At 43.1% G+C, this 15,960-nt stretch overlaps 1 protein-coding gene across 1 annotated transcript; it reads right to left on the bottom strand.

The window, feature by feature from the left end:
* Positions 1-395: 395 nt before the first annotated feature.
* CTSO (cathepsin O) lies at positions 396-14,440 on the bottom strand. The gene is made up of 8 exons (XM_035128225.3): positions 14,100-14,440; positions 11,062-11,170; positions 8,329-8,468; positions 6,922-7,089; positions 5,601-5,722; positions 2,956-3,119; positions 1,975-2,067; positions 396-867 (listed from the first exon to the last, which is right to left on the bottom strand). The coding sequence occupies exons 1-8, from the start codon at positions 14,226-14,228 to the stop codon at positions 833-835; spliced, it is 960 nt and encodes a 319-aa protein (XP_034984116.3). The 5' UTR covers positions 14,229-14,440; the 3' UTR covers positions 396-832.
* Between the last annotated feature and the right edge of the window lie 1,520 nt (positions 14,441-15,960).

The raw sequence follows: 15,960 nt of genomic DNA, 5'->3' as shown, positions 1-15,960 counted from the left end.
GGGCAAAAGTGTCAGCCCATATAATAGAGAATTCATTTACGTTAATTTATAGATGACATCTAACAACTTTTTTTATGACAGATGCAAATTAAAAAGTGGTTTTTTAAAAAAACTTTTTTATTGATCCAGCCAAATTGTAGTCATGTTTTAATCACAATTGTGATAACCTCAAAGTGATTTACGAAAGAACACAAAATCAGTAGAAATCAGTAGAAAAATAATATCTTCAAACATTCAAAAGATAAAATCAACAATAAACTAAAAACAATTATTATTATTACAAGTTTATTATACAAAATGGTGGAATAAGAGGTATGCACCCTGTATATTCAATGTCCATGTAGTTCTGACTTTAATTTGCATTGTGTTTTATAAATTTGTATTTTGTTATCATAAAATTATTATAAGATGGGATTTTACAGACAGGGAACTGAGGCAGAGTGTGTGTTTTTTGTCTTAAGGCTGCACAGCAGGGAAATGCTAGCTGATGAACTCGGGCCTCCCTGATATAAATCCAGCTCTCTGACCACAATCACTCAGCTCTTATTTAAAATGCTGTGTTAAGCGCAGGTGGAGTCAAGATTCCCAAAACTGAGACTAGAACTGGTAATAAAAAATTTCTTCCATTTGCAGGATTGATGGTCTGGAATATGCTGCAGAGTGCGACTTTACGTTCCCAAATATAAATGTTTTATGGCACTAGCTGGAAGGGGATTCTTTTGTTTGTTGCTGTCAGAATGCCCACAAGTCTCTTCTGAATAATAAAACTTCACATTGTGGAAAAATAGTGATTGAAATGTCTGTCACCGATCCTGCGTTCAGAGCAACCGCTTCACACAAACACGGCAGAAACTACATCAGCAATGCCTAGGAGGCAACGAGAGCAATGTTAACCACTGGATCACTGGATAAATCCTTTACAAAGGAAAGTATTATTGCAACTTCATCTCTTACTCCTTGGTTCCCATGCTGTACCAGCATTACAGAACACCCTTTCATTTTAGATCACAAATACTGTATTTTTCGCTCCATAAGACGCACATAGTTTTTAGAGAAGGAAAGGAGGAAAGCCCCATTTTTTTGGGGGGGGGATCAGCTCAAAGTGCAGCTTCTTTTGTAAAGGGGAAAAGCCCCGGGTTTTTTTGAGGATCAGCTCAAAGTTGTTGAGCTTACTTTGCAAAGGGGAAAAAATCCTGTTTTTATGGGGTTCAACTTACAGTTCTGCAACTTCTTTAGAAAAGGAAAGGGAGCCGTTTCTACAGTTTCCAGACAGATAATCTAATCAGCCAATCACGTGTTGCTGGGGCAACAAACAGCCTCCCTCTGCAGAACATTCAACAACTGGAGGCCTGGGCAAGATGGCAGGGCCGGAAAGGGAGCCAGCGATCGACCATTCGCTCCATAAGATGCACAGACATTTCCCCTTACTTTTTAGGAGGAAAAAAGTGTGTCTTAATGGAGCAAAAAACACGGTACTTCCAGGAGGGAGTGGGTGAGGGTCCCAGCAAAGACGCTGGTGTTCTGAGTAGCTTTGATCACTGCATTAGAAGTGAGTGACAGCCGGCTTCGGAGGAATACATAGTGCTTTAACTGTCTCTGTACTTGAGCTTACTTTCCCCCAGCTTTTTTACTCGGAAGTAACTAAGTTGCCATTTGCTTTTATGGGGCATGTTGTTGAAACGTTCCAGAAGGCCTGCAGGCGCCATTTTGGTAATTGAAATAACCCCAAGCTAATGGGTCGTTGTTGGACAAATGAGCTCTCATATACGTTTATATTCCCTTGCTTTGATAATGTGCAAATGGGCTTGCTTTGGTGCTGCACTTATCTTCATCCTGGGATAGTAACATTGAGAGGAGGAACGTAAAATGTGCCTACCTGAAGCTTCAAATAGCCTCTCAAAATAGGGTGATGGGAGAACGCATATGGAGGCTTAAATGTTAAGGATCGACTGCAGTGCCTTTTCCTCAACTTACCACAGAGATTGGACCCTATCTTAATGCGAACGTAGCCGTCTATTCCCCACGAAGTGCCCCAGGAATTTCGAACAATCCAATAAGGAATGCTACCTGTAAAATAACTCCAATAAGTTTTGTTTTGTTTTGTTTAGGACATCTTTGGCAAACTTTAATGCCATTTGTTGGGCAGACGTGGAGGGACTTAAAAGCAGAGCCACAAAATGGAATCCAGATTCTTTATGAAGAATCTGGCTTAGCTAGCACATAGTACTTCAATATGCAGAAGTGTGTGTTAAAATTGTATTGATGCAATTCACCAGGTGTTCTTAACCTGGGGGTTAATAGACCCCTTGATTATTCCATGGATAGACTTCAGGGGGCCTGTGAACCAGACGCAAAAAAAGAAGTCTGGGATCCATCTTGGGAAGGCTGGCTGCAATGCTGTGGGGCCAAACCCCTCTTTAAATGACCATGCTGTAAGATCTGGAGGTGTGAATAGGTGGGGGGGAAAACATTTCTTAAAGCTACTGCAGTCTCCGCTGTGTCTCAATTCTCCAAAGGAGCACAGACCCTGGGTGAGTGTCTGGAACCCCAGGCTTTTGCCACCACTCGGCAGAGAGAGGGGGAGGCACCCAAATTCTGTAAAGGTTTGTTGCACAATGAAATCTTTAATAAAACTATTCAAAAAGGAAATGCATGCCACAATAGCACCCCAAACTTTGTCACTTTACTTGTGCAATTTTCTGCGATAATGGGGTTGCAAATGGATCCCCCCCCCCGGAACCCATCAACACAGAAATGAGCACTAAAGTTCTACTATATTCCACTAGATTGTGACCTTTTTTTGTCTTTTGAAAGCACAGATAAAATGCTGAAATGAACAATTAGGGAAACATCAGATGAATAAACCGCCATGTGAGCACAGATACAGTTGGGATGGCACTAATATTCTCGGAACTGATATGTTAATAATCAGTTAATTGGCGGTTGAAAACTCACCTGTCGTATCATAACCAGTAACTAGAACAGCGTGATTTGCTTCGCCACTGGAGCAGTGATACTGGATGATGCCCCCAAGGTAATCTTGCCAGCTGACTGCATCTACAAGTACTGGCAAAGGCCCATATTTAACGAGCATCTTCATCATTTCGTCTTCACGGCCACTGCAAGGTAAGAGGAATAACCCCCAACTGTCAGAATTCAGTCTAGCATCAAAATACAGTGGTGTCTCGCTTAACGAATGCCCTGCTTAACGAAATTTCCGCTTAACGAAAAGATTTTTCGAGCGGAGGTTGCCTCGCTAGACGAATTCGTTTTACGAAAAATTCGACTAGCGAATCGCGGTTTCCCATAGGAATGCATTGAAATTCAATTAATGCGTTCCTATGGGCAAAAAAAAAAAAATTCGAAAAAAATTCAATGCATTCCTATGGGATTCGCTAGACGATTTTTTCGTTATAAGAAAAGACCTGTGGAACGAATTAAATTCGTCTAGCGAGGCACCACTGTAGTTTGAAACAACCAGCTGCTGAGCACCTTTTGTTTGGCAGGTATCCGGCCCCTTAGGTTGCAGAAATCAGTCTATATTACAGAAAATAAACTTGCTGTACTAAGCAGAAGTTATTCAGAGTAGTATTGGTATGTTGGGGCCGCCATACGTCCGGAGTTTCCTGGACACATTCAGGACTTGTCCTTCAAAAACAGTGTCTGAACAGAACTGTTAAAATTATCTAGGGGGAAACCTGAGCGTATGGCAACCCTTCTCAGAATCTGTGTCCAGGCAACTTTTGTGTCCAGATTTTCACTTTTTGAAATATGGCAACCCTATTTATGTTATTTTACAGTCATACCTTGGTTTAAGTATGCCTCGGTTTGAGTATTTTCAGTTTAAGTACTCCGCGGACCTGTCTGGAACGGATCAATCCACTTTCCATTACTTTCAATGGGAAAGTTCGCTTCAGGTTAAGTACGCTTCAGTATAAGTACGGACTTCCAGAACCAATTACATTCATACTTCGGGTTAAGTACGCTTCAGGTTGAGTACCCCACGGACCGTCTGGAACGGATTAATACACTTTCCATTACTTTCAATGGGAAAGTTCGCTTCAGGTTAAGTACAGACTTCTGGAACCAATTGTGTTTGTAAACCGAGGTACCACTGTATAGCTACTGAAACTGGCAATTTCAACAAAGGTGGTTATAATTAAGAACTCTTTCACGATTTTGTGTATCATGTTACTTGGTCACGGTAAGCCAGCATTTAAAAGTCTATTCATCTGACAAGGATCAAGAATCACATTTTGTGCCATGACCTTATTTTTTTCTCACTTATTATTGCTGTACAGGTAATTAAGCAGAGGTAATAATATACCTCTGCTTAACTGAGAGAGAATAGTACTTGTGGCCATGCTCTGTTTGCTGTGGGAAGACCTCTTGCCAGTAGGTACACCTCTTCCTGTAGCCTCTGCCCACCCTCCAATCTGCAAAGATTATCTCCCCCTCCACCCTGCCAATGGATGCCTTCCCTCCAATGGAGATAAACCAGTTAGATACCACTCTTTGAATTCTAGCTATTTGTAAGCCACCCCCATTCATTCTGATGATGATTCACAAACCCTTCCCCCCCCCAGTAGAACCCAGTTAAATAACATGTAGTAAGAACTTTCTGCTTTTTCACAAATTGTACTCGGTGTCACTGTTTGTTCGGGTCAAGTGAGAAAAGCAGGGCACACATTGCAAAAGAAATGCAAACACTACAGGCGAACTTTCACCATGGTGCGTGAAACATCACCTGCCCCCTTGTCGTGGAAGTTAAAAGCACTTTCTGTGCATCCTCTTGCATTGACAAGTCATCCCGCTCTGCAGTCAACGACTGCTCTGCATTTGGAAGGGAAATGAGAGCTGTGGATGCATTTGCTGCACCAGGGGTCAAAGTCTCTCTCTCTACCTGGAACGTCAGCATTCATTCTCGAACCACAGTTCAAGAAGGATACTGACGAGCTGGAACGTATCCACAGGAGGGCAACCAAAATGGTCAAAAGCCTGGAAACGATGCCTTATGAGGAACGGCTTAGGGAGCTGGGTATGTTTAGCCTGGAGAAGAGAAGGTTAAGGGGTGATATGATAGCCATGTTCAAATATATAAAAGGATGTCATAAAGAGGAGGGAGAAAGGTTGTTTTCTGCTGCTCCAGAGAAGCGGACACGGAGCAATGGATTAAAACTACAAGAAAGAAGATTCCACCTAAACATTAGGAAGAACTTCCTGACAGTAAGAGCTGTTAGGCAGTGGAATTTGCTACCAAGGAGTGTGGTGGAGTCTCCTTCTTTGGAGGTCTTTAAGCGGAGGCTTGACAGGCATCTGTCAAGAATGCTTGCATCTCTAGCAGGCATGCTCGATACGTAGAGATGCGAGAAGCTGCAACCCTCTGGATGTTGTTGGACTCTCAACTCATGCTATCCCTGCAGCCAGCATGGCTATTTGTCAGCGACAATGGGAGCTGTACTTTCAGCAACACCCAGAAGGGCATGGATTCCCCAGGTGCAGTACTGAAGAAGTTTATAACCGTGGTAGTCACTTGGAATGTGAATCTACTGGGCTAGTCGGGGGGGAAGGGCCCTGTGAAATTACTCACTAGTTGTTACCTTAGATTATAAGCGGTATAGCCTGTGATTGAGACTCCAAAATCAGAGCGGCTGAAGTAATGGCACATTCCTGTTTCAGCTTTAAAAGAATACTCTGCATCTCTCACCAGCTTCACGCGTGTCTGCAAGAAGACGTATCAAACGAGTTGCTTGTGATTAAATAGCAACACATTTTTGTGCTATTGAAAGTTGCTTTGGACATGCCAGAGTCTGTACTGCTTAAATTATTTTATTTACTTCCTAAAATGTATTTATCGCTTGATTTAAAAAAAAAATAAAAGTCTGCAGCTTATAAGAATAAAACAAGAAAATTATCAATAAGAACAGTTGAAAGCAACTATTTTAAACGTTCAAAAATAATTAAACCAATGATGAACTAAAAATGAATTAAAACGCATGTCAACATTCTACGTGTCCAGATAGGCTTTTCTAAACAAATATATTTTTAGCTGGTGCAGTAGAGACTCCTGCATGTTGTTCAATAGGCAAGGAGTTCCAAAGTTACTGCCGCAATAAAAGATTGATTTCTTACAAATAACCCAGGGTTGGCAAACAGTGAAAATTCAGAAAGAAAAGTTGTTGAGCTTTTTTGGCAAAATCGCAAAACACGTGCCATTTTGGGGCTACAGTCATACCGCCTGCTATGTCCGCTTCAGGTTGCGTGTTTTCATCTTGCGTCCCGCGGCAACCCGGAAGTACCGGAATGGGTTACTTTGGGGTTTTGCCGCATGCGCAGAAGCACTAAATCGCGCTGTGCAGATGCGCCGCTTTGAGTTGCAGGCTTTTCATGTTACGGACGGGCCTCCAGAACAGATCCCGTCCGTAACACGAGGTACCACTGTATTCATATAGAAAATTGGCCAAAACGGCACTGCCAACAGCAGAAAGATATGAGCCCGCTAGCCATACTCTCAACTTATGTCAGGGAGAGAAATATTTCCTCAATGGAGGCCACATGATGAGCAGATGTTGGAGCAGGACCATCTATTGCTCATCTTGCCTAACTTATGACAGCCCTGGAGATATCTAATTGGCAAAAATTGGAGACAATATTTGGGACTACACAACCTTTGATCTACTACAGGCATGTCAAACCTGCGGCCCTCCAGATATTTTGGACTACAATTCCCATCTTCCCCAACCACTGGTCCTGCTAGCTAGGGATCATGGGAGTTGTAGGCCAAAACATCTGGAGGGCCGCAGGTTTGACATGCCTGATCTACTACAAGAGGGCAATGTTTTTCAAGTCTGAGATTCGCCTTCTCTTTACCCAACACTGTCACGTATTAACGGAGCCTGTGGGTTTGTAAGAAATGAGTACCTGATTCAGCCAACTCAGCGCAGTAACCGTAGAGCCGCCGCTGCAGCCTTTATTCTCGTAAGAACAGTCGATAACCTGTTGCACGCTGAGGTTCTCCAAAACGTTCCCTTTAATTGCATACGCAGACTCTACTCCACTGACAATGCTGAAAGCCCAACAGCCGCCACACTGGAAAAGAAATGCTGAGGGTGATGGATTACAACAGGAAGCATAAAGATGAATGTAAAACAAACATTTCACACAGAAATTTACAGGATAAAAACTCCCCTTGCAAAATTAATGGATATGGAACAGTTAAATACGAACAAAAGTCATCAGATCAGTGGCTGTTAAATAAAGGATTAAGATCGGAACTGTTGTATTTGGGCTAAGAGTATTGAAGCAGGACAAAATAAGAACAACATTCCCTGAAATCCAGAACACTGGAAGTCATTCAAAATTGTTTAATTTGGTATTGGATAATTGTCTTTTTTAATCATATAATTTGGTAGTGTATTAATGTGGCTTTTGTTGGATTGTGATAAATGAAAATTAATTTAAAAATTATTTAGAAAAAGAAAAACAATCGTCCTTAGTTGCCCTTCATACTTTTTTTTAGCACAAATTTGTTTCAAAGCCTGTTTTTCACATAGTTCCATACAGGTAGTGTTTTATCCAGCGATGTTGCTCAACTGACAGTAAGGCTTCCATCAGTGGAACAGGGAAGGAAACAATTTTCAGGCATTTCCTTTCCCCCTATGCTTCCCTATATCTGTTCTAGAGGGCCCCCTGCGGACAGACATTGTTGGGTTTTTAAAAAAATACGGCAAGTGCAAAGGCTTCACCTCTGCTTTTCTACTACCTGTAATGAAAAAGCCAGATCATATCAACCAGAGAAATGGTGCTATAAACATGCACCGCTGCCGTGTCAACAATGGAGATGTATTCTCATCTCAGAAGGGCACTGGAGCTCTCATTATATTATATTTTCTTTCTTTCTTTCTACCAATTTATTGGTTTTTCCAAATTTTAAACAAATCAATGCCAAATTAAATCAAAATTTAATGCAAAAAAGATGACCCCACTCTTTGTCCTAAATGTGTCCCTGTTTCCCCCCTTTGCTGCTTAATAGTACACACTTATCTCTGGTTCACAATCCATTCCTTATGTTCAACACCCATTATTCAACAGCTGTCGATTTATCAATTCCTACTCGTACATTTACCGAACAATACCATATACTGTACCCTTAAGGAACAAAAGAGGTTACACATCCCCCCTGCCTATCCATTTTAAATCATTATATTTCTGTGTTAATTTCCCTTTCTTATCTTCTTATCATCTTGCCTCATTGTATTACCTTAAGGCTGCTGGAGTTTTGAGGGAATCAGGTCCAAAGTTAGGCAGAAAATCAACTGTGGAACTTACCGCTTCTTGATTCCTCACGCTGGTAACGACATTCTTGTCCCTCCAATCAAACTTTGCTGGTAAGGGTGTTTCCGTGCCCTCTAGGCTCGCTCCCGGCATATACTTGGGAACTTTAAAAAGTCTACTTTTTAAGTAAGTAGCTTTAAAACAAAACAAAACAAAAGTTCTGTTATTTTCTAGTTTTGATTACAGCCAATTCAGAGACATTGTCTCTAAAAGCCAATCACTTACATTTTTCCAGTCATCATCCTATATAATAAAGTGCAAGTGTCTCTGCGTCCAGATTCCGTGTGTCCCGTTTTTCGCGCTAATGCGCATGTGCACTTGGAGCGCATGAGAGCGAGAGACAGACAAGATGGCGGCGATGGCCAGATCCGCTCAAGCTTCTCTCTCCCTTCCCAGCCCTCAGGGCTACCTTTCCTGAGAGGGCAGAGAGAGCGCTGAAAGCCGCGGAAGCGTGTGGAGGGGGACGTCCGCTTCCTACAAAGGGGCCTGGTTGCGAACGGAGCCTCGGGGACTGGAGTCCTCCCTCCCCCCCCCATCCTCCATACTTCCCCTGTCGTCCTCTTCTTCTTCCTCCTCCCACCGACTGCATGCTTCCCCCACCAAGGATCACGGCCTCTGCCTCTGCCACCTTAGCGCTCACTCCGGGCCGCCTCTGTCGGCGGAGAAGGCCGCTTGCCGCCCCCAGGATGGCTTCCTGTCTAGCGCCCATTTACTGAATGGGCTGAATGACACTAGTTATTTATAAAATGTAGATACTGTCCTTCATCTGAGGATCCTATGATTTACAGCACTTTACAGTACAGAAATGCAAAAATAAACAACATAATAATGAATAAAACAATCCCTACCCCAGTTTAAAACACCAAAGGCCTGGGATAATCATAGAATCATAAAATTGTAGAGTTTGAAGGAACCAGGTGGATCATTAGTCTACCTCCCTGCAGTGCAGGAATATTTTGCCCATCATGGGACTTGAACCCATGACCCTGAGATTAAGTGTCTCATGCTTTACCAGCTGAGCTATCCCTCAGGGCTAAAGAGGAATGCCTGTCACCTAAAGATATGTAATGAAGGCGTTAGGCGAGCCTCCCTGGGGAGAGCATTCCACAAACTTAACAAATTCCACGTATTTAATAACAAAAAGCCAGAAACAAGTGCCGGGTTCGCTTGGTCTTTCTCCCCGATGTAAGAAGTCAATTTTGAATGACTTCCCGTGTTCTGGATTTCAGGGAATGTTGTTCGTATTTCGTCCTGCTTCAATACTCTTAGCCCAAATACAACAGTTCCAATCTTGATCCTTTATTTTAACATCCACTGATCTGATGGCTTTTGTTCGTATTTAACTGTTCCATATCCATACATAGTTAAATTATGGAACTCACTTGGATGGCTTCAAAAGGGGATTAGACAAATTCTCAGAGAAGACTTAATCAATGGCTCCTGTCCATGTTGGAGGCTCTGCTCTGCTCTGCTCTGCAATGCACCTGAATACCATTTGCTGGAGACCACAGGAGGAGAGAGTTGCTCTTGTGCTCGTTTCCTGCTTGTGGGTTTCCTACAGGCATCTGGTCAACTACTGTGAGAAAAGGGTGCTGGACCAGATGGGCCATTGGCCTGATCCAGCAGGCCCTTCTTATGTTCCCTTGCCCTACTCTCCCATCTTTTCCTGCAGCATGTTAATGTTAATGTTTCACACTTGGCTTGTTTCAACCAAATATCTCAAGGGCTGTCCCATGGAAGGTGGCACAACCTTGTTTTCTCCTGCTCTGGAGGGTAGGATTCGAATCAATGGCTTCAAGTTTCAAGAAAGCAGATTCTGACTGAACACCAGGAAGAACTTTCTGAAGGTAAGAGCTGTTTGACACTGGAACAGTCTCCTTTGTAAGGTGGTGGGCTCTCCTTCCTTCGAAATTTTTAAGCAGAGGTTGGATGGCCATCTGTCATGGATGCTTTAGCTGATATTCCTGCATTGCAGGGGGGTTGGACTAGATGACCCTCGGGGTCCCTTCCAACTCTACAATTCTATGATTCTATGAACCACAGTTCCCCATTTTGAGCACAAAGTGAAACTGCTGTATAAAGAGATGAGGATCAGAAGTGAGCCAGTATGTGATGAGGTGAAGGATGGGTGCTTGTTCTCAGTTCAATAAAGTATTCTTTATTAAGCCAGGAACTGATCCAAATGATCTACCACAAGACGGAGACTTGTTCGTGTGGGCCACCTTATTTTCCTTTCATTGTCTCTTGGCCACAGCAAGCCTTCATCATTCATAAAGTCTACTAGTGAAAGGATTCTAGTTCTACTGAATGATCTCAGGCTATATTGTTTTGATAAATCCTTGCTTTCTGCAAAAGTCTGGACTGCTCAATTCTCAGGTCTACTCTAGACCCAGAGATATCAAACTATGAAGAGAAAAGATCCTGTTAGAGAAAGGGATGGTTAAATGAAATAAACTGAGAAAGGGATGATTAATAGCTGCAAAAGTAATAATTGTCATAGCAACATGCATAATGAAACATTCTGACAGGTTGAAGCTCAGAGAGTCTGAAATTCAGGGAGACCATAGATCTTCCCAAGACAAAAACGAGCACTTTACTCCTGCTTAGCATGACGTTCAGGCACACCAAATCATATCAAAAGGATGTCAAAATAGCTTGCACTGAAGATAAGGCAAGATGGTATTGTTTGCAAAAGCATTAAATATTTTGTAATGTAATACTCTGTACCTCTAAATTCTTCAGGAAACAAGTGAGAAAATTTATTTATTCCATAGACAGCAGTAGCGTTGTCGCTAGATGAGAACGAATTCAAATGCCTGATTCTCTTAATGCTTTCCTGAAAAAAAAACACAAATGCATAATTACGCTCTTGAAATGTAATGAAGTCTGCCTGTCTGTTTGTTGGATGGCACCTTGTGCCTTCCGGCAACTCCTGCAACAAAGCTAGTGGCAAATATCTTGCTCTGGTTTCCTTTGGACCACATCAGAGAGGCCGAGAGGGGGGTCTTGTTGTCTGGGCAGCCCAGGACCCATGCCCAACATGGCCAACGATCAGGGATGATGGAAGTTTCAGTCTAGGATACCTAGAGGCACACAGGTTGAGCACCCACTTCGTACTATCAGCTGGCGATAATACCTGCCCTCTTTTGCCCAAGAAGAAGAAGAGTTTGGATTTGATATCCCGCTTTATCACTACCCGAAGGAGTCTCAAAGCGGCTAACAATCTCCTTTCCCCTCCTCCCCCACAACAGACACCCTGTGAGGTGAGTGGGGCTGAGAGACTTCAGAGAAGTGTGACTAGCCCAAGGTCACCCAGCAGCTGCATGTGGAGGAGCGGAGACGCGAACCCGGTTCTCCAGATTACGGGTCTACCGCTCTTAACCACTACACCACACTGGCTCTCATATTTGAACTGTAACAACTGTGGAGCATTACAGTTAACCAAATAAGGTGCTTCCCATACTGATAAAGGGTAAAGGTAAAGGGACCCCTGACCATTAGGTCCAGTCGCGGACGACTCAGGAGTTGCGGTGCTCATCTCGCTTTACTGGCCGAGGGAGCTTCCAGGTCATGCGGCCAGCATGACTAAGCTGCTTCTGGCGAAACACAGTTTACCTTCCCGCCGGAGCAATTTATGCTCTGGGAAGGTGCAATTTATCCACTTGCACTTTGACGTGCTTTTGAACTGCTAGACTGGCAGGAGCAGGGACCGAGCAACAGGAGCTCACCCCATCATGGGGATTCAAACCGCTGACCTTCCGATTGGCAAGCCCTAGGCTCTGTGGTTTAACCATGTGCCACCCACGTCCCTCCTTCCCATACTGATATTTTCCATTAAATCATCAATGGCAGTGGGTTCATTCACACTTTCTCTCTGCATTTCTAGGCACAAGTATGGGCTCTCCAGGTCTATTTCTGAGCATCTCCCCCTTCTTTTTTGCCCGGCAAAAGCTGTTCTTTACCACTGAAAACAATTCTACCGAAAACCCAAATTGTGGTTTGCTCCAAATCTTGGGAACCTAACCTGCAGACACTTCTGGAGAAATGGATTTCACTTTTCTCTCCTCTCTCTTTATTTGGAGTCTTACTGGCACCCATTCCCTTAATTTTTCTACATTCTCTCCTTTCTTCATTCACACAGCTTTCTGTTTGCATATAGGCACATTTCATTTAAAGTACTTTAAGTATGCCTTACACCATAATCACAGAACCTCCAGGTGTCCCTATTTTCCAGGGACGTCTCTGATTTAGAGAAGCTGTCCCGGTTTCTGATTTGATCCTGGAATGTCCCCTGAGCCATCTAAAGGAAATCCTGTATAGGGAAGTGTTTTTTAATGTTTAATGTTTTATTATGTTTTCTTATATACTGGAAGCCGCCCAGAGTGGCTGGGGTAACCCAGTAAGATATGTGGGGTATAAACAATAAAATTATCATTATGGAATGGGACGTCCAATTTTCATTGGAGAAATGTTGGAGGGTATGTAATCAGTTACATGCAATTCATGTAAACAGTGATAGTACAATGGGGTTTTTTTTGCAGTGGTTCACAACCACCAAGTTTCAAGAGGGACTCTCAAAGCCCAATGATTGCACTTCCACAAGATTACTTGCTGAACTTAAAAAAATGCTAAACACACAAACATTTATTTGTTTTATGCCAAGACAGGAATTGGCTGAACAGCACCAACTTACCACAAGGACCCACAATTTCTGAGCAATTCCCTGTTCGTTTATGTTGTAGCCAAATTAGCAGAGAATTTCATAGCTCACAAAATTAGTACGGCATAATAAACTTTTGCCAACAACAGCCCCACTTTCAGGATTTTTAGAGTTTCAAGTATGACATCTTGTGGTGAAGATGAGGAGTACAAAAACTATCCACTTTCATTTATTCACTGAAAAATATTTGTTGAAGATAGTCTCCTAAGCATCTGCTGTTCACTGCTTGTCAATTTTACAGGGGGAAACATCTTTGAAATTGGGCTTATTCTTCTTCCTTCAACTGCACATCAAAACCCACTTTTCCTGTATGTCTTTCTCCTTAACCCTTAAACTGCAAGCCAGCTATACATGACCATTTTTCACCCTCTGCGCCTTTCGTTTTTCCCTCACCCCTATTTTTGTTATTTTATTTCCTCCAATCTTCTAAACGGCAAGCTCCACGTTTGATTCGGTCCGAAACAGCATACAGGTGGTGCCACAGAAAACAAGAGACGCAACTTTTGCATGAACTCCCAGCTGAATACGAAGCTAAGCTATTGGAATCAATGGGAAGCAGCTCTGATCTAAACCTCCCTTTATCCAAAGATCCCAGGGTGAGGTACAGCATTAAGAACATAATTTAAAGAGCAGCCTTGGGGATCTGGAAGGGGGTGGTAGCCAACCAAGCTTTACTGGAGAGTGGACCCACTGAAATCCATGTCTGTGATTCAATTGGGTCCATTAATTCCAGCGGGGCTGGCTCGGGAGTAAATTGTGTGGCAGATGCACACCATACACTTAAAGCGCATGACACCCCCTCCCCCCCCAAAAAACCCTGGAAGTTGGAACCTGTAACCCGCCCCGCCCCCCAAGTCTGATGCTCGATATTTATTTTTTGAGGGGGAGGGAGAAGCCATATGCTTTAAATATGTGCTGGATATGCGCGTGTGCCTTGGCTGTGCCGCCACATTTGGGACTGGGATGGAGATCTCGCCTCCAGCCCCACAAGGAAGCAGCGCGCAAGGACTGGGGCTCCTGCCGGCCTCTCCCCGCTGGCACCTACCTGCAAGGCGGCTTCCTCCGTCGCCTCTCTGCCCCTGGGATGCAACGAAGGCAGCCTGGACCCGTGATGCCGACCCTCTCCGGCTCCCAGGAAGGGCAGCAAGCAGGAGAGGAGAAGCCACGGCTTCATGGAGAGCCTCTCCGGAAGAGCTGCGCTCTGGCGCTGCTGGGTTTTCGCCAGGACTAGGTTTTTTCCTTTCGCTTTGCTGGCTGCTGCTGCTCCTCCTCCCCAGAGAAGATAACCTCAAGGGAGAATTTCCCCTTCTGAGCGCCTCCAGCTGCCTTCGGCTGGGCTCTTTTGTTTGTTCCACTTGTCGCTGCAGAAAGCACTTTTGAGTGGTCCGTCCCAGAGGGAGGGAGGGAGGGATGAGAGGCGTCCGCCTCCAGCCTTGCAACTTGGCAAAACTTGTCACTGCAAAGAACGGTGGCTCTCATCCTCAAGGTGAATCTCTGGCTTCCCCCTTTTTGGACCCAGGGCTCTCCTTCCTTGGAGGTTTTTAAGCTGAGGTTGGACGGCCGTCTGCCAGCGATGCTTTAGTTGAGATTCTTGGATTGCAGGTTGGACTAGAGGACCGGGGTCCCCTTCCAGCTCTACAATTCTGGAGTCTTAATTTCCCCTTACAGAACTCGTGGGATTTCAAAACATCCCACTTAGATCCTGGGAGGAAGCTTTTGATTTCACCCAGACTCTTTTTATGACAGACCCTTATTACCGGTACTCTGTTTCTTATTTACTGCATTTGTATCCCAAGGTGGCTTACCCAGGTGTTTAGAAACGCTGGCGGGAATTTTAATCTGTTAATATTTTAAATTTTTCCATGTTTTAATGCATTGGGAAACCCCCCCCCCCCATTTTATGCTTTTATCTTTTTGTGAACTTGCTTTGAGGTTTTTGTTTTGGGAGTTTTTTTGGCCATCAAGCGGTTAAAATGTTTCTCCTCTCGCCTTGCTTAATCCACACAACAACCCTGCCATGAAGGTAAGGCAGAGAGGCAGTGACTGGCCCCCAAGGTCACCCACTGAGCAAGGGGAGATTTGAACCCGTGTCTCCAAGGGTCGCCCATAACCCTAAACCACCACACAGCAGTTCCGCTTTTATTAAAAAGATACTCTATTAATCAGAGGTTGGTCTATTAATTCTATTAATAGAATTAATTAATTCTATTGATAGAATATTTGAAGATGGCGAAATTGACGGCTATAATAAGAGATGTACCCAGGCAGAAAATTATGAAAGAATGGAAATATGTACAAGACTTCTTGGAAAAAGAGAATCTAGACAACAATTTAGTGATGTGCTTAGAATAAAAACTACAAGAGGAGAGATTGGTAGTGTGAATTTAACAAGGATAAGATCTTTAAACAGACATAGTAGGAGTGACAGCAAGGGAAAAAGATGGTACGGTATATAGGAAAGCGTGTCGTAAATAATAGGAAGCGAAGTTTCTCTTTTCATTTTCATTTTTACCTTTATTTTTCCCCCTTTTTTCCTTTTTTTCCTCTTCTTCTTTTTTCTCTTTTGCCGTTTTATACTTTTCGAGTATATGTATTTCTGTATTTTTGTGTTTATGTATGAGTGGGTTTTCTTTAGATATTTTATATGGTTTTTTCTCTGGTACTCTTCATTGTATTTTTGATTTTGTTTTTTTGCTTTTGTATTTTTTAACATTATCTGAATAAAGTTTTTTTAAAATTAAAAAAATAAAAATAAACAGAGGTTGGTGTCAGCAAGGGACATGAAAACAAAATGGTTTGTTCTTTCTGTGCCGGACATGACATTCTTGTGACTAGATTAATCATTCATTTCATTAAGGTCAATATCTGGACGTTTCACCATCAGTACAAGCCATGTTGAGAAGTTA

This window comes from Zootoca vivipara, chromosome 9, assembly GCF_965207765.1.
Source record: "Zootoca vivipara chromosome 9, rZooViv2.hap1.1, whole genome shotgun sequence".
Lineage (NCBI taxonomy): Eukaryota > Metazoa > Chordata > Lepidosauria > Squamata > Lacertidae > Zootoca > Zootoca vivipara.
Note: the sequence above shows the minus strand (reverse complement) of the source record. Positions and strands in the feature narration are given on the sequence as shown.

Bases quoted from the DNA above. Each gene is read 5' to 3' on its own strand.
- CTSO (XM_035128225.3), bottom strand. From the start codon at position 14,228: ATGAAGCCGTGGCTTCTCCTCTCCTGCTTGCTGCCCTTCCTGGGAGCC. The intron at 3,120-5,600 runs GTAACAACTAGT...CTTACCTTGCAG, and splicing joins TATACCGCTTATAATCTAAG to TGGCCGTGAAGACGAAATGA. The intron at 2,068-2,955 runs GTGAGTTTTCAA...GTTATTTTACAG, and splicing joins TACTGGTTATGATACGACAG to GTAGCATTCCTTATTGGATT.